Source organism: Elgaria multicarinata, chromosome 2, assembly GCF_023053635.1.
Source record: "Elgaria multicarinata webbii isolate HBS135686 ecotype San Diego chromosome 2, rElgMul1.1.pri, whole genome shotgun sequence".
NCBI lineage: Eukaryota > Metazoa > Chordata > Lepidosauria > Squamata > Anguidae > Elgaria > Elgaria multicarinata.
Window position 1 is genome coordinate 991,415 of NC_086172.1, and position 19,294 is coordinate 1,010,708.

The window sequence follows — 19,294 nt, forward strand, 5'->3', positions numbered from 1 at the left end:
GCCCAAAATCAGACTGGGGTATTCTGTGGACTCCTTCAGACAATACTGGCCCCTTGTTTATGGCGGGTGCTTAGACCTAACAGCAGACAAGCTGCTGCTCAGTGAGATGTTATTAAAAAACTGAATCAGCCTTTTGTGCCATAGTATGACTCCGGTAACTTACATTCAGGAAGTGCTGATGCTGAGCCAGTTGTCCTCCATCTACCACTTCTGCATTGAATTCTTTCATACGTGGAACATAGTAAGTGTATTAAATTAATATTTTACCATCATTTACAGGACTGAAAGTTATACAGAACTAGTAAAGATAGAAGTCTTTAAAGACATACAAAACCAGTATGAGCCAACGGCATAGCCCAGCCTGAGACTTGTGTAATTTAATAGTGCCTATAAGAACTTCGTATTTTAAAAGTTGCTATGCATTACTATTACATTTTCCTTCAAAACAGACTCATAACAGAAACAGGATATGTCAAAAGGTGAAAGACCTTTTGGTATATGAATATCAACTCTGGCAAATATAAAGCTTCCTACTAGATGAACATTCAAAACAGAAGATCACTATATATCATGAACACTATATATTGTAATTACTATTTTTATTTTTTATAACACTTTAGAAGTTAGATCAGGTCCGGGTTCTTGTCCCCACTCGGCCATAGAAACCCCCTGGGTGACTTTGGGCCAGTCACAGACTCTCAGCCCAACCTACCCACAGGGTTGTTGTTGTGAGGATAACATAGAGAGGAGGAGCATTATGTATGCCACCTTGGGTTCCTCGGAGGAAAAAAGGTGGGATATAAATCTAATAATAATAACAACAACAACCCAGTGCTCTTCAACATTTTTATTAATGATTTGGATGAGGAGGTGCAGGGAACGCTTATCAAGTTTGCAGATGACACAAAATTGGGTGGGATAGCTAATACCGTGGAAGGCAGAAACAAACTTCACAGTGATCTTGATAAGCTGGAGTGCTGGGCTGGAAACACAGGAATGAAATTTAATAGGGATAAATGCCAAGTTCTAAATCTAGGAAATAGAAACCAAATGCAGTTACAAGATGGGGGATACTAGGGGAAAGAGAGGAAAGGAAGAGGGATTAGAGAGAAATGAAGTACAATTCTGTGAATCCAATGTATGAGAACTGAATCATAAGAACTGAATTTGATTGACATGCAAATGGTAATTAAGAAATTAATTGGCATGAAGAGGGCTAAAAATGTACCTTAACCTTACCCTTAAATGTTTTATTGTAACTGTAGTTGTTTCACATATACTTTTGTTTGTATGTATTCTATGTGATGTCTGTGTTGGTGATGTTTAAAAAAAATTAATGCAAAAAAAAAAGAAAGAAAGAAAAAGATGGGGGATACTTGGCTCAGAAATACTACAAACGAGAAGGATCTTGGAATTGTAAATCACAAGCTGAATATGAGCCAACAGTGCGATATGGCTGCAAGAAAGGCAAATGCTATTTTGGGTTGCATTAATAGAAGTATAGTTTCCAAATCGCGTGAAGTACTTGTTCCTTTCTATTCGGCTCTGGTTAGGCCTCATCTAGAGTACTGCATCCAGTTCTGGGCACCACACTTCAAGAAGCTAAAGCAGACAAGCTGGAGCGTGTTCAGAGGAGGGCAACCAGGATGATTAGGGGTCTGGAAACAAAGCCCTATGAAGAGAGACTGAAACAACTGGGCATGTTTAGCCTGGAGAAGAGAAGACTGAGGTGAGATATGATAGCACACTTCAAATACTTAAAAGGTTGTCACACAGAGGAGGGCCAGGATCTCTTCTCAATCATCCCAGAGTGCAGGACACGGAATAACGGGCTCCAGTTACAGGAAGCCAGATTCCGGCTGGACTTCCTGACTGTTAGAGAGTACGACAATGGAACCAGTTACCTAGGGAGGTTGTGGGCTCTCCCACACTAGAGGCATTCAAAGAGGCAGCTGGACAACCATCTGTCAGGTATGCTTTAAGGTGGATTCCTGCATTGAGTGGGGGATAGGACTCGATGGCCTTATAGGCCCCTTCCAACTCTACTATTCTGTGATGCTATAATCATCATCATCATCATCATTTTCAAACTCAAAAGTTGTAGAAGAAAAATAGCCCTACAACCCGCTAAAGATTAAACATTTTCAGTTTTCAAAATAAGGTCTTACATATTTATAGTATTTGATAGCAGCTTTTTATTGGTTATAAAACCTAAGCCCGTTTACAAAATTAGGAACACATTTAGATGCCTCTTTTGAAGGAACACTTTAATGTATTAACTGAGAGTTAAAAAATAATGAACACAATGCAATTTTAAAACACTTCTGAAAACTTAAAAGTGCAGCAATATACTTTTGGCTTAGATATAAAGATCCTACTCCACTGCATGATTGGAAGAAACTGTACATGTGGGGTGGAAGAGAATACTGCAAACTGCCCCCATCTGCAGCCCCACAAAAGCTGCTTTGGAGGGTCACCTGCCCCTCTGGTGGCATTTTGTAGGGGCTGTTGATGTGTGTGTGTAGAACTCAGCAATTTCTTCAGAACAACTGTGTCTTCCTTCCTTGTGCAGCAGGATCTTTGGTTCCAAGCCTCCATTTCCTTTATTAACTACAAAATGGTTGAATTCTAATCAAGAGTTGATAAGGTGACAGGATTACAAAAAAAAAAAGCAAGTTAATGCTTTAAATCAATTTTCTTATATTCATCTTTAATGATGTGCAAGAAAGAACTCGTCACTAGTGAAAATCATTCATCTTACTTTGTAATATCTAGGACAGAGAACATAGGCATATTGTTTAAAAATTAGGGAGATTTGTTCGCATCAACTGCAAATCAGCTTTGATGTGACCAAATCTAAGTTCGCATTTTGTCTAATTTTTAGTAAAAACACCATAATCTCAGCATTTTAGATTATAATTGTTAAAAGGACACAGCTACCAAATTAAAAAGGCACAATGAATTTCAACTCAATTTTATGTGCACAAGAGTTGAAAAGTCTGAGCCACCTTAAAGAGAAATTGATTTTAAAATTTATAAAATCTATAAATAGAGGCCAAAACCACTGTATTAAAACAGATTATCTAGCAAGTAAAAATCTTGCTGTTTAAAACACATACTTGTATCCCTCAAGATACAAGACAACTCACTCTTTAAAGTGGCTCCACCTTGGCAGATATATTTAATGAATGAACACCTGCAATGTCTTGCTCTTTAGTGGAAAAACAGTTGATCAACAAAGCTTTGATGGCATCTGTCCTCATCTTCATCACAGTAAATACAACCCACATCCAATAACTACATTAGTTTATGTTTTTGTATCCCTTCACATCAAGGCATTGGGAGAGTACATCCAGTGAACAACAGTAACAATATCAGTTTGTTTAACATCTTACATCATTTAAATTTCATTTCCCCCCACAGCAATCCCAAATCCTCTGAAAAGCCAGGCTGAAAGATTTCCCCCTTACTTCCATGTTACCAGCTTATGTAAATTTATTCATTCTGAGCCGCATATTAAGCTTATGCTAAATAGTAGCGGCTTCCATAAAGCCTCACACAACTAGTATGTTTCTTAACTATATGAATAGGTTTATAGACTACTTTTTCTATTATTCTTCCAATACTCCAAGAATGAAGCTTTTATGGTGCTTCTAAAAAGTTGCTAGTTTGTTGCCAACCACATCATCATAAGCACTGGTAAGTAAAAAAATAGTTTTAAGACTAAATTACAGTAAACATGAAAGCTCCACAGTTTAAACCAATATAAATCAACATTCAATCATAAATTTAAACCAAAAATATATTGACTACTGAAAGATGAAAGCAAGATTCTTGACAACCAATGCTTATTTGGGATAGCTTTGTTTCTTTAATGTAGGATTCTTGCTTTCAACTTCAAACAGTTTTCAAGTCCATAACAGGTTGTAGCTCAGGTAAAATACCATGCACAGCATTTCATTATTTCAAAAACAGCAGGAACACATAGGCTGAAGAATGGTCAAGCACAGCTTGCTGTTCTCAAAAATTAAGTATAATGGTCATGTTTTACTAGTCCAAATACGAAGTTCTTCCTCCAAACCCAAGCTTCTAAGGCAGTAATGAACACAATTACTGATATATGTAGTCAGTTTTTAAACTAATCAATTACCAAGTTCTTTTACGAAGTTTGTTTAAAATTTCAGTTTCACCAATGAAAATAATTTTACTTGCATTTTCTTTATTCTTTCACATTAAATATATGAAAATATGTTTGTAAAGGATAATGGCAGAGGCTCAAAAAATACACTGGGCCTCACAGAAGTCTTCCAAAATGTAAGCATCATACTAAAGAGTCTTGATCCACGGTGCACTATTTCCCAAAGAAAGCTATTCTTCTGTGGAAAGCCAATGTGCCACCACAACGACTGTAACTGCGATCATGTGGCATCCGGAAAAATTAGGAAAAACAGAGGAAAGGTAGCAGGGGCCGTTAAAAAAATCCTTAATAGTTTATGAGATCATGCATATGCATTTACAGTCCCTGTGGTAGTTACTTTTGGCAACTGCAAAGTGACTGATATACAACTTGCTTTAGAATCATCAGACAAAGAGGCAATATATGCTTGGAGCCTGTTTTTCCAACTGTAGACCTGGTGGTGTATTTTACTGGTGTGGGACACTCAAGCTGCATTGTAATGAACTTAAAAATTAAATTCTTTTGTTTGAAGATTGGCTGTTGGGTCAAAATTGTAAGTACCCCCCTGTGTGGCTTCAGGAATGAGGCTGGAGTCTTCATCAATCTATAAAGGCAAAGAAAGTGCATTCAATGGCAATTCAATTTTTCACTATATAAGTAACCAAGTACCCTGCCCAACATCAGCTAGGTCTGGATCTTAAAGGCACACAAATTTCTCAAATTAATACAGAGAAATTAGATCCCAAAATCACTTTGAAGCTTTTCCTTCTGTTTTGTGAAGTATGAGGTATTTGTGGGGTTTGTGAGATATTTGCGGGGAAAACCTTGTTCTAGAGACTGGGCTGACAAACACAAGAGAAAATAGAAAGATAGAGGGGAAAGTAAGCCTTTTTTAAGTTCTTTCTAATGAATACTTTTTTACTCTATATGCAACAGTGGCAGCAAATTAGGAAGGTTAGGGTGCTGCAAGACAAGAAGTACTACTTCTTAGCCTACATGCCCTTTGTGGTGTGTGTGTGGGGATGGGGGATGTGTGTACAAATGCACGTCCTTGCACACACACTCACATTGCTATTTTATGCCAACTGTGCAATGCACAACATTATTACAAAGATAGTCCTCTCTTCTGATCAATTTTGCCTATTTATGGAAGTGAACAGCAGATAGCAATGAAGAGCACGCACAAGCTATTGAGAGGGAGGTTTTTTAGCATTACCCATCATGACTACAGACACACCAATGAGGCACTATGTGCATGTGCAAGTTGGTGTATTTGTTCCATAGCATTATAAAGACACTTGTAAAGGTTTTCACTCAAATCTCCCTCCTCTGGTTTTGCTGTTAACTGTGTGTAGGATTGCATCTGTCTCACAAGCAGAACTCATCTCAAGAAGCTCACACGTGGTACTTGCTGTTTTAAATTGAACACATTTTTATTTTGCAAGTGGCATGGAGTGCGTTGTGCACTAAATACCAGGTGACCTAGCTAGAAGTGACACTGAATGCAACCAAAAACACAGTTACAAGATGGGGGATACTTGGCTCAGGAATACTACAAGCGAGAAGGATCTTGGAATTGTTATAGATCACAAGCCGAATATGAGCCAACAGTGTGATGTGGCTGCAAAAAAAGCAAACACTATATTGGCCTGAATTATATTTGGCAGTGGTTACGCCTCATCTTGAATATTGAGTATTGTGTCCAGTTCTGGGCACCACATTCAAGAAGGATGCAGACAAGCTGGAGGGGGTTCAGAGGAGGGCAATGAGGATGATCAGGGGTCTGGAAACAAAGTCCTATGAAGAGAGACTGAAAGAACTGCGCAGGTTTAGCCTGGAGAAAAGAAGACTGAGGGGAGACATGATAACACTCTTCAAATACTTAAAAGGTTGTCACACAGAGGAGGGCCAGGACCTCTTCTCGATCCTCCCAGAGTGCAGGACACAGAATAATGGGCTCAAGTTACAGGAAGCCAGATTCCGGCTGGACATCAGAAAAAACTTCCAAACTATGGAACCAATTACCAAGGGAGGTTGTGGGCTCTCCCACACTAGAGGCATTCAAGAGGCAGCTGGACAGTGATCTGTCATGTATGCTTTAAGGTGGATTCCTGCATTGGGCAGGGGGTTGGACTTATAGGCCCTTTCCAACTCTACTATGATTCTATAAATGGAAACTCAAAGTATCTCAGATGCACAGGAAAAAGAAGATGGTTTTACAAAACATTTGACATTGCCGTATAACATTCTTGCGGAACACTTCCAACAGCCACTTACTACAGCTATATTCTTAACAATTGGAGGTACTTACATCATCACCAGAAAAATACTGATCTATTATTTCAAATGCTAGCTTATAGATGTCTTCATTCTCATGCTGTTGCAATGCCTCTATTTTCTCTAGCCCTGATTGAAGAGATGCAAGAGAAAGAAAAAGGTAGTTACTTTAAAAAGCCTTGATGTTTTAAGATACTGACTTTAGATGCATTAGTGTCAAATCCTACAGGTACTAGAGATGGAAAAATTTAAAAAGAGTATGAAATGAAATCTAGATATTTGGCTATATGTTTATGTGGATAAAGTAGGATTATCATAGTCTGAGATACATGCTTTCAATAACCTCCTAGATGAACTGTACAACTGTCTGCATGTTTACTCAGTTTTACTGTACTCAGTTGGGCTTACTCCCTAGTAGGAGTGTTAGAATTGCAGCCTAAATGAACAAAAATCAACTTTAAAAGGAACCATACAAATATAATACGAGATTACACAAGTAACAGTACAGAATAACTCAAGACATAAGTATGCAAGTATTGGTACTACAAAAACACAAAAATCAATTACTGTGATTACACTATAAATCAGCCTTCTCCAAACTGGTCCCCTCAAGATGCTTTGGTCTTTGACTCCTATCAGCCCCAGCCAGCATGGCCAATGTCAGGTATGCTGGGAGTTGTAGTCCAAATCATCATGAGAGCAACAGGTTGGGGATGGCAGCAATAAATCACGGTACGAGCTCTAGCTCATTGGCCCATTTCAAATAACTCATCCTTTGATATTTTGCATCCAACCAGAACATGGTGAAAAATATGGGGATGCTTATGAAAATAGGAACGTGGTGTTAAAATTCCCCACCCTTTCCCTTAACCCATGTTTTTATAAGGATACGGTAGTATAAAGCTTATTACTCAACAGCTACCAGACCAATTTTGCTCAGTTTTGTTTTAAACTAAGCTTGAGCAGCATAGATTTGTAGAACATTTTGAAAGTTCAAAAACTTTCAAAGCTCAAGCATTAATAGCAATTAATTTCCTCTGCAGCAAGCAGGCAGGGCAGCCTCTCTGCCAGTAGGCGGTCCCTGGACACAGCATGTGGCTATGGGGAAGGGGGCACTGCCAGTGGGGAGGAGGCCAACTGGGATGCATGAGGGAGGCAGCACGGCCGTGCTGCATGCAAAATTCAGAGGCGGGATCCACTATGTCTGAGCCACATTTGCATTATTCATGAGCCCTTCTGTGGTGAGGGAACTGAGGGGCAAAAAGCGGGGAAGGAGCAGGACTACTAGAGCCCATGGGGAAATGGGCTTTATTACACTAGTAGTTACAGAAACCATTAAAGCAGAAGCAGAGAATTTCAGGCCTGGGGCGCACAGATGGTCATGCCCCCTCCCCTTGGACAGACTCCCTTTCCCCCAACCACCAATCAGGTGGAGGTTTCCTAGGATTTGTGCAGTCCCCCGTCCCCCCGCCGATTCTAAAAGGTTGAATGCCTCTTCTAAGTTATTGGCGGTAAGAGCTTAAAGCTACAATATGCTGGGTACATTTTTGGAGCCACTTACTTTTAGACCTGCCCACCATTGGAATGCAGCCCCCAAGAGCTCTGAAACTGAATTTTGCCCTAAAAACGTTCTAAAATTCCACTGGATAGGACTGCCGGATTAGATCAGTCTTTATTGCTTTTTTAAATGCTTAAAGGCTGTCAAGTTGACGAATCTCCTGGACCCAGTTAAATCAACCCTCTCATGCTAGATTTTATAATCCAAGAGGTAGAAGCCTCCTGTCAATGTCTTCACGTCTCAATATTTGAAATTTAATCAATAAAATATACCACACAGTGCTCCAGACACTGCAACACTACTGACATTCAAGTCAAGACAGATATGAAGGATTTTAAACCTGAAGTCCTTAGAAAATAAAATTGCAGGGAGCTTCTAAGAGATCTTTAAAATCATGTTCCAGGCTAAGCTAGAGAATGCCTTACACCACTCGGAAAAACCTTGGCTGGATAGCATTGTGCTGGTGAAATGTTGCTTCATTGTCATAATCACCCAAAGTAGGTGTTAAATTAACTCTTAACTGTATTCAGTTGGAATTATCTTGGGTTTACAGCCAGTTGTGTTCCAGCTTTCATCCCAACTGCCTCAACAATCCTAACATCCTGGTATACTGAGGGACAAAATGAGCTTTATTTAGTGTTAGAAGCAATTGTGTTAGCCATCCAAGTCATTGACATATCACATCGAACCAGCGCTTTGATAGAAGCAGCAGACAAGCCAGCCAGAAATTCCAGATCCATCAGCTTCTAGGAACAGACCATTGTAATACCTCCACCCAACACATCTACAGAGAGGAACCATCACCAGGATATGATCTAAAAATGACATTCCACTTCCAGATCACCACCTTCCTGTCAGATTAAGTATCACAATGGGGCTGCTTGAACATAACAGCAGAGTTAAGCAACAAATCATGGGTTAATTAATTGTGAGAACACAAGCCATTTCCGGTTTCCAGCAACAACCTATGATTGCCACATTTGTAGGTTGTTACCATGACATCCAAACCCAGACACTAGGATTGATTGTGGGTTAAACAACCCAAACCTAACTTATGGTGCATAGTACAGATCCCTACAATTCATGGGTTAGTTAATCCATGATTTGCCGCTGAGTGACGTTGTTACATGTGAACAAGGTCAGTATGTCGATTGTTGCATCATAAGCTTTATTGGAAGGAGGGAGAATCAAATCCCATGGTTATTACACCATATCTTACCAAATCACATCTTACCTCCACATTCTTCTATAATTTCTGCGATTGTGCTTGCTTCATCACCAGCCATTATTAGAATGTTTTTCAGCCCATCCAGAACAACCTGCACAACTTGAGAATCTTTGACTGAGAGCAAGCTACAGAATGGTGGGATTACGTTCTGCTGCACAAGGTATTCAACCTAAATAGCAGCAAGAGATACTTAGAATTACATGTCTTTTTACTTACAAATTATTCTAAATTTACTACTTGGACTACTTAAGACACACACACACACCTGATCTTTCCTACCGCTTATTGTTAAGTTGCTAATTGCCCAAGCAGCTTCCTTCTGTGTGCCGAAGTCCCCCTAAAGGGTATAAAAGATGATTTGTATTATTAGTAAAATAACTTCTGTAGATATATGATCTTGTGCTAGTTTATAAAAAAATATATGAGAAACAACCAATTCTGGCATCTGACTGACCTTAGCTAGTTGGTGAATTATCATAGGGATAAGTCCAGCATCTATTACAGCTTGAACTTGTTGCTGATTTCCTGCAGTGATATTGGAAAGGAACCAAACTGCTTCCTATAATCAAAACAAAATCTGGACGTGAGTATATGTGGCTGCCTTACACAGAGATATTAATTGGAGATGCCAGGAATTTTGGACTTTCTGTGTGCAGAATGTGTGCTTTGCCACTGAACTATAGCAGGCTTCCCCAATCTAGTACTCCTCAGATGTGTTGGAATACAACTCCTATCATTCCCAGCCAGCATGGCACAGATACCTTTCTTCTAGGAACCGACATATAAATTTCTGTCCCCGATTTAGATGACAAAAAGAATTGAGTGTCATCAGCATCCTATTGACACTTAACCCAAAATAAACTTTCTCAGTGGCTTCATATAGATTTTAATTATCATGGGGACAAACGGTGAGATCCCATAAGTATCCCAAAGGTTACCCTCTGGAATTAGTCATGCAAATCAGAGGGAAACCAATATATCACAGTAACTTGACTCCTAATTCACATAGCCAGCTCAGAAGAATACCACAGTTCATGGTATCAAAAGTTGCCGAGAAGTCCAGGAGAATCAACTAGGCCAGTCTCTCCACTAATCAAAGGTGGTTTCCATGCCAAAACCAGGTCTGAAATGAGTCTAGAAAAATCAGTTTTATCCATCATCTTACCCAAAGAGAGGATATTCATAATTTCCCCCTCTCACAAGGAGGCATTAACCCTCTGAACCCAGCCAATCCTTTCTTGTTAGATGTTACCAGCCAACAATAGCAAGGACTGAGCATATTAGTGGTATTTTGCTTTTCACAGTGCAAAACAATCTCCTGTCATCTGAGTCAAGAAGAAAGGAATTGACCTCAAATATAATTTTCATTTTGACAATAGCACCAGAGCAGTTTAAACTCTGAAATTCTTAGCAGGAATGGGGATAGCCCTTTTTCAATTATAAGAAATTCTGTTTGCTGTTCAGTGCAAAAGTTGAGACTTCTTGTTCTGTTAAACCAAAGTATAGGTTATAGTAAAATTTTAATATCACACAAAAAAGGTGGTTACCTTGTTTATCTTCTCTTTTGGATGTGTCAGAAGATTTGGGAAATGGGAGAGGACATCACAATTGAGAACAACTTGTGTCTGCTCATCAGTACCAGTTACTATGTTGCCAACTGCTCTCAGTGCTGCAGTCTGTGTTTTAAGAAATTATATGATTAATGTCTTTAGTTGGTTTTAATGGGTCTATGCATCATTTGTAGGGCTAGTTCACATGAATCTAATGTAGAATGTTAATGGGGTGTCTGCTTAAAGGTGGATTCCTGCACTGAGCAGGGGGTTGGACTCAATACCTTTATAGGCTCCTTCCAGCTCTACTATTCTATGGTTCATAATGACTCCCCCTTCTAACCACACACACTTGTTGAAACTTTCTTTTTTAAAACAAACAAACAAACAATGGAGAAGGGTGATTGATAATTCCTTGAAGATACATAGAAAAAGTAGCAGAAACCAACTTGCACCTCAAGGGGTCCAACTCAGGGACATTCGTCAAAGCCAGATAACAAGCATGTAAAGTAACCACAGTGACAGAAGAGTGGAGGTATTATTCCAGCTACATAATAAAGATGCTATTCAACCTTTTAGCCCTGGAATATCAGTTCTGTTTTGCTTTAGTAAAAGGTAATAAAAGGCAACCACATTTCGAAAATACATCCTTGTAACTAAAATTCATGTAGCCCTTAAAGAAGAAATTCTGTCAAATATTAGAACATCACACACATTATCAAACCATGTCACTATGATGGGACATTTAATGCTCTTCTATTGTAGAGATAAAAAGTTTGCTGCTTTAAGCAGATGATGTTGTTGTTGTTATTATTATTATTACCCTTTCTCGCTCGTAGCAGTTTTTCTAGATGGACATGACAGGCTTTGCCAAGTCATGCTCTCTTTTCCTGATTCAGGAATTTCCTGACAATTGAGCATGTTTTAAGTATGACTGCTTTCTGGATGTCAGTGTGGTTGTATTTTGATAGGCCCAATTTTCAAAGGGTTTCTGTATAGTTTTTTGATATGATGCCAGTGATTGATGTGACTAATGGAATAATTGTGACCTTTCCCTGTTGCCATAGTTCTTTAACTTCCATGGCCAATGGTGTATATTTCTCTCTCTTTTCCTCTTCCTTTTTCTACAACATTTGTGTCATTCAGTATTGCTATGTCGATGAGGTATGGTTTTTTTTTGTCTATAACTGCTATGTCTGGTTGATTGCAAGGTATTGTCTTGTCCATATGAATTGTACTGTACCAGTATATTTTATGATCTACATTTTCCAAGATAGTTTTGGGTGAGTATGTGTAGTATGGTGTAGATTGTTTGATGAGGTTGAATTTGATGGGCAGTTGTTGGTGAATTATTTTTGCAGCTGTTTTGTGTCTGTCTATGTAGTCCATTCCTGCCAGAATTAAAATCCTCCTGTTACATGGTCTATTGTTTCTTGGAATTGATGACGTTTCTTACATAAATCTGTTGTTACACTGTTATCTTTTATGATGTATTTCTGGTAGTTCTTGGTTGCTTATAACTTGACTCTGTATGGCTATTAGGAATCCTTTTGTTTCTGGAAATTGCTCGTCCTTCCTTTGCCACTCGTACAATTATTCCTTGATTATTTGTGGGTTCTGTATTATGTTCTAGTGCTTCCCATGGAGTGCTTTTTGTGCCCCTTTTTTCCCCTCTGCGAGTGAGAGTGGTCATGTTTCATCTTTGTTGCTGTTGTTATTGCTGCTATTATATTATTATTATTATTATTATTATTATTATTATTATTATTTCTTTACTTCCCAATACCTGAAACTCTCTGGGCAGTTCACAATAATTCACAAAAAGTACAAACCAGAAGATTATACAAGATTACACAATGTAACATTATAATAAAACATTGTCTAAAAAATGTTAATGTAAAAATAAATAAAACACAAACAGCTAAAAATAATTTCAATAAACAATTTCAATAATAGACCTGTTCAAGACAGCTGACGTAAGTGCTTCATCATATGCCATTGAATTTTTTTTAAAGAAACATTGATTCCTAAACTTACTCAGCTCTTCTCTAAAATTTGGCATGGTGAAGACCCCCCAGACACTTGGAAAACATTCAGGATAATAGTAATACTAAAACTTGGAAAAAACAATACAAAGGTAGGGTCCCATCAACCAGTTACACTACTCAATCAGGATCAAAAACTTTTTTCATCTATTTAAGTTCAACGATTAAATAAGGTTGTGGGTAACCTCATTCATACTGATTAGACTGGATTTATTCCTCAAAGACATATATCCGACCCGATACGACAGGTCTTAAATATTGTCAAGTTCTGTCCTACACCACCTGGGGGAATTGTTGGTAATTGTGCCTTTAAAATTTCCTTTTTTAAATACTCCCACCCATCCTGCACTCCTTTTCTCATTAGGCTCACTTGCCATGGGACCTTACTTATCATAGTTCTGAGTTTATTAAAATCAGCTTTCCTCAAATCCAGAGTACATGTATGGGTACACTCAGCTTTTGCTTCCTTTAAATCAAGAATTCAAGTATGACATGGTCACTTTCCCCCAGGATTCCTGTAACTGCCACTTTATCCACTTCATCCACTATTGGTCAGTATTGTCAAGGATAGCCCATCCTCTAGTTCCTTCCTCCACTTTCTGTAGGAGAAAGTTATCAGCCACAAAAGTCAGGAATTTCTTGGAAGGGCCAGGAGAATTTGTCTCCTGACAGGTAACTGGGTAATTGAATTCCCCCATCACAACTACATTGCACTTCCTTGAAACACTGGCAATTTGTTTCTCAAAAGCTTCATCCTTGTCTTCTCCTTGATTGGGTGGTCGGTAGTAGACTCCGACTATCATGCTCCTTTTATTCCTTGCCCCATTTATTTTAATCCAAATGCTCTTGATGGGGTTCCCAGGCTCATCCTCCCATATTTCTGTGCAGGGACAAGTATTTTTAACATATAGTGTTACTCCACCTCCCTTTCTATTTCCTCTGTTCTTTTTGATACAAAAAGAACAGAGGAAATTGCTGTATTCCACTCATGGGAGTCATCCCACCAAGTTTCAGTTATACCTATCAAGTCGTATTTGCCTTCATGTAATAAGAGTTCAAGTTTGTTCTGTTTGTTTCCCATCCTTTATATAGACATCGAAGACCATGTGGTTTATAGTCTGGCTTCTTTCCTATTCTACTGTGAAGAGTATTTGGGGGCACTGTTAGAGCTGTTCTCTCTGTTATGGTGCATAAGCCTTCATCCTTTGTTGCCTCCAAGTTTGCATCTCCCTGCCCCATAGGATTTAATTTAAAGCCCTCCTGATGAAACTCTTCATGCTGTGACCAAACACATTCTTTCCAGCCTTTGTGAGGTGCAACCCGTCCCTTGCCAGAAGTCTACCTTCCAAGTAGTGCAGCCCATGGTCCCAAAAGATAATAAAAGATATTCTCTTTTATTTTGGGGAAAACAGATTTAAATGGGGCACTAATCTAATCCCGTTCCAGCTAGAATTATCAATAGGTTTGTCCAAGTCTCTTTCCCAAGCTGCTCTGACACCTTCAGAGGGTCCATATTTAATATCAATTAGCATATTATATAGATTTGAAGCTAACCCTTTAGTGCCTAGCTTTGTTTTTGCTGTGATAGATTCAAAGTCAGTCAGTGGGTGAACAGCCATCTACTTTCACTTGAGGCTTTGCTGTAAAGGAAGAAACCTGATAAACGTGAAACCAAATTGTGTTTCTGTCCTGAAGCTTACCTCTGAGTTGTTCACCAGATCTAGGGCACAAATCCACAAATGTCTTTCAGTCTATACAGAGCAGCCTGTTCCCAGCCCTGAAACATTTCTAGTTTATTTGGATCAAAAAATAATGGATGATGAGGGAAAGGAATCATAGGAGAAGACTGAGGAGGGAGAAACTTGTGCCATCTTTTCCATGCTGCCTGCAGAAAGGGCTTATCTATTGCCTACAACTGTTTCCATTTGTCTGGTTGGAACAGTAATACTTTTAGCTCTATTAATTCATTATTCCTTGCCTCCAATCCATGTGTTTTCATGTTGGTTGAGCTAACTGTTTGAGATAATATGCATCATAATATGACACCAACTCAGGAATGCCCAAACCACCGAGTCTGGAATGTTTATAGAGAATCTGTTTTGATAATCTCGCCTTTTTCTTCTCATGAATAAAATCTGTTCAAGTATTTCACTGAGAGAGAGAGAGAGACAAGGTCTGAAATACATATAAAATTTTGGGCAAAACAGTCATTTTTACAGCAGCAATTTTCCCTAACCATGATTTTTTAAATTCCACCCCGCCCCAGTTCTTAAAATAACCTAAAACTTGAGTACGTAAAGGTTTAAAGTTTAGTTTGATCACATTTTGAATTATTTATTTATTTATTGCATTTTTATACCGCTCAATAGCTGAAGCTGTCTGGGTGGTTCAAAAAAATTAAAACCATTCAAAGTATAAAACAAGCGATATAAAAACATGATATAAAATACAATATAAAAGCAATGACTTTGGTAAATATATTCCTAAATATTTTATATTCTTGGCATTTGTTGGGATACCAGTAATTTTCATGAGCTCATCTTTAGTTTCTAGATAGATTCAGAGATAATATATTAGGTGTTTTTTATACATATTGATTGTCAGCCCCAACAGGCTACCATATTCAGTAATGATTTCAATATTTTCTGTAAGTCCCTTAATGGGTTTGAAATGGTTAGGGCCAAATCATATTCATATAAATTAGTATGTATCTTTTCCCCCTTAATCTGGATTCCTTCAACTGAGTTATACTTTCTTATAAGATTGGCCAGTGGTTCTATGGATAAAGCAAATAAGGGGCACCCCTGCTTGGTGCCTCAATATACTGATATCAGTGATGAATTCAAATCAATTGTTCTGACCAGTGCGGAATTGGAAGAGTATAAAGATTTCAAAGTGTTTGTGAATTTTGAACCCAGCCCCTTATCCTCCCCCAGTTCCTGAATGAACCCCCATTCCAATTTATCAAAAGCTTTTGACATATCAAGGGAGACGATGGTGCAGGGTCTATTCTTATTATGAGAACAATGAAAGATAACATTTAACAGTCTTTGTATGGGATCAGAGATCTGTCTGCCTTTGATGAACCCAAACTGATCTTTCTTAATATATTTAGATGCAATTTCATTTAACCTCAAAGCCAAAATTTTGTAAACCGCCCAGAGAGCTTCAGCTATGGGGCAGTATATAAATGCAATAAATAAATAAATAAAATTCCTGTAAACAGGGGGGCGGAGCCTGACAGTTAATGAAGCGGTAAGGTTTTTCCCAGCTCCTGAGAAGGAAGCCAAGAAGCGTAATTATCTCCACTTAATTGGCAAGAGATGTGAATACTATTTACAATAATGATTGGTGAAATTTCTCTGCATGCGGAAAAACTTGGAATGTCTCCCGGAGAGCTGTAAAAGAGTTATATATTTTTTACTTTCGATTTTGGAAAACAACGCAGCTGCTCCAAAGGGAGTCTTCCATACACTGTAAATCACAGTGTTATTGGAATGCAGAGACTGTAACTAATCATTACTTAGAAGAAACAAGTAATCACACTAAATAATTTACTGAGGCAAAGGAAGGGTCAAAAAGTTGTGGTTTGTTGATTTGATTGACTTCCGCCCAGTAATTAGAAGAGCGTTGGAAGATTAAATGCCAAAAAAGAAAAATAAATCTAAGAATCCTATATGGGTGAGAGATAAATCACATCCTTCAGACAAATCAGCTGCAAGTTTGATTAAGGCTGATAGCCATAATAATAATGGGGAAGATTTAAACGGTGTGGAAATTCAACAAAGTAGTGGGCATCAACAAAGCAATAAAATGGCGGCAGAAGCTGGCCCTGGGCCAAAATCAGCACTTGACGAGCTGCAGGACAATTTGAAAGAGTTTATTAAGAGCAACAATGAGGCAATGCTTCAAGTAATGAAATTGATTAAAGAAGTTTTTTTAAAAATGGAAACATTTCAAACCTCAGTTGCAAAAGTTGAGAAAGATGTGAAAGAGATTAAAACAGAAATTAATCAAATATCAAAGCAAGTGGATTTGAATGAACAACAGATAATTCAGCATAATATTAAATTTGATCTGCATGAGAAGAGGCTGATTCAGTTGGAGGACCAAGGAAGACGAGGAAATATTCAAATAAAATATTTCCCAGAAGAACAAGTAGAAAATTTGAGAATGAGTATTTTAGGATGGTTCAAAGAGCTGGTTCCAGACATGGACATAGTACAGCAGGACATCGAGAGAATCCACAGAGTAGCTGGAAATAGATCAAGAGCTATGCCAAGAGACATTCTGGTTAGATTCGGGAATTACTATAAGAAGGAGCAATTTATGAAAAAATTAAGATAAATAACCACGTTGAAGTTTCAAGAAACACCAGTTCAAATATATAGTGATCTTTGTCAGCAAACCATTAATTGGAGAAGCAGTGCAAAGCCAGTCATAGCAAAGCTTAAGTGGGCGGGTATTGCTTACTCATGGGGTTACCCGGTGTTCCTGAGATTTATGCGAGATGGAAAACAACATAGAGTAATATCGCTGGAGCAAGGATTGGAGTTGCTGAGAAGTCTGGGGCTGGATAGTGATTTGTCATCCCAGCAAGAAGAAGGAGAGGAAGAAGTTCCAGGCCCATAGTAAGACACATAGTAGAAAGTATGATAGGAGTAGGAGACTTAAGTTGGTTGGAGAATAGAAAAGGAATGGACAAAGAATGGAAATTGGAAAATATATTTTTTAGAGAATATAATAAAAAATGGGGGGAAGAAATAGAGAACCCCCTCTTAAAAAATCACTTGGAAATATGGCGGGTATATAAAAAGGATTTACTTCCAAGTATTTTCCCAATAACACCAGTGATAATGTTAGAAAATTTTCCAGGAAATTTAAAAGATAAGTTGGGGGAAAAATTTATAGAGAGGAATATAATGAAGCTAAAAAATTGGTTAAGGAGGATGAACACTCGAGAAGAATTAGAAGAGGTATTAAAGGAGAAGAATTTAACATGGATAAATTACTATCAATTAGAAGAATGGATGAAGAAATGGTTAAAGGATAATGGAGAGTGCAGAGAAATGACGAAATTTGAGTTGATCTTAAAGAAACTGAGAAAGGAGAAAATAAAATGATAAAAAGTCTAACGAGTGAAATATACAGAATATTGGTTGGGAAGGGAGAGACAGAAAATATGGGTAAGATGGTGTGGGAAACTGATTTGAAGGTACAAATAGGGCAACAGAGTTGGGAGGGAAATGGAGACAAAGAGTGTTGAGAAATATGTCAGTGAGGATAAAAGAGAATTATTATAAGATTATATGGAGGTGGTATCTAACCCTGGTGAGATTAAATAAAATAAACAAGCTGCACTCAGCAAATTGTTGGAGAGGATGTCAAAAAAAAAAAAAAGGAACGTATTTACATATGTGATGGGAATGTGAATTTGTTCAAAAATTGTGGAAAATGGTGTTTAAAGAGATTAAAGAAATTGTTGGAATGGAGATTGAAGAGATACCTACGCATTGCTATCATTATATGGAAAATTAAATTGTAATAAAGAAACAAAAGAATTGATAATGAATTTGCTGACAGCAGCAACGTTAATCATATCTAGGAACTGAAAGGTTCAAGGAGATTATCATGTCGAAGATTGGTATAAAGAGATTTGGGATATTGCTATTAATGATAAATTGACATGTAATGTAAAAGTAAGAAGAGGGATAACAAAAACGAATGAATTTGAGGGAATTTGGAAACAGTTCCTAGAATATGTCTTTTCTAAGGGGAGTGGAAAACCACCTCCAGAAGAAACAATGAGATTCTGGAAACAGGAATGATCCCCAGGGTGGGGGTGCACTTATGTTATATGATGATGTTAAAAACTAAATTAGAAATGTTATAAGGTAATGTAATTTTATGTACTATGTTTTTATTTGTTTGTATTGATGTATGTTTAAGTTCAATAAAATTAAAAAAAAAATTCCTGTAAACAGTTCATAATCTTTGTTGAGCAATGAAGTTAGTCTGTAGTTTTCTACTTCCTCTACGTCTTTATTTGGTTTAGGCAATAAAATTACCCTAGAGATTTCCATGTCTCCAGGATGGGCTTGTATTCCAAGATATCATTGAATAATTTCCACAAAAATGGAGTTAGTAAGGACTCAAAGGTCTTATAAAAACCACCAGTAAAGCCATCTGTCCCAGGGGGCTTTTTTAAAGAAGTTTTTTAATGGCTAAATGAATTTCCTCTTGTGTGATTTCTTTGTTTTAGAAGTCTTTATGCTCTAATGGTATTTGAGAAACTGAAGATTTATTTAAGAGTGATTTGACCCCATTTTTGTCCGGATTAACCGAAGTGTCCAGTTCATTAAAGTATTTGCTAACTATTCATTGATTTGGGATGGAATAAAAACTCTTTTGCCATTGGTGTCTCTAATTGAATAGTTTGTATTTTGATGGTTTTTTTTC

General features: G+C 37.8%; 1 protein-coding gene across 1 annotated transcript in view; it reads right to left on the bottom strand.

Moving 5' to 3' along the window:
* Window positions 1-2,249: 2,249 nt before the first annotated feature.
* Window positions 2,250-19,294, bottom strand: part of KPNA3 (karyopherin subunit alpha 3) — a 60,428-nt gene continuing 43,383 nt past the window's right edge. Inside the window, exons 12-17 of the mRNA XM_063115901.1 lie at window positions 10,788-10,916; window positions 9,695-9,799; window positions 9,506-9,577; window positions 9,247-9,409; window positions 6,489-6,583; window positions 2,250-4,781 (exon numbers count right to left, since the gene is read on the bottom strand). Coding sequence (XP_062971971.1) covers window positions 4,683-4,781; window positions 6,489-6,583; window positions 9,247-9,409; window positions 9,506-9,577; window positions 9,695-9,799; window positions 10,788-10,916 — 663 coding nt within the window. The 3' untranslated portion in view covers window positions 2,250-4,682. The remainder of the gene's footprint in view (window positions 4,782-6,488; window positions 6,584-9,246; window positions 9,410-9,505; window positions 9,578-9,694; window positions 9,800-10,787; window positions 10,917-19,294) is intronic.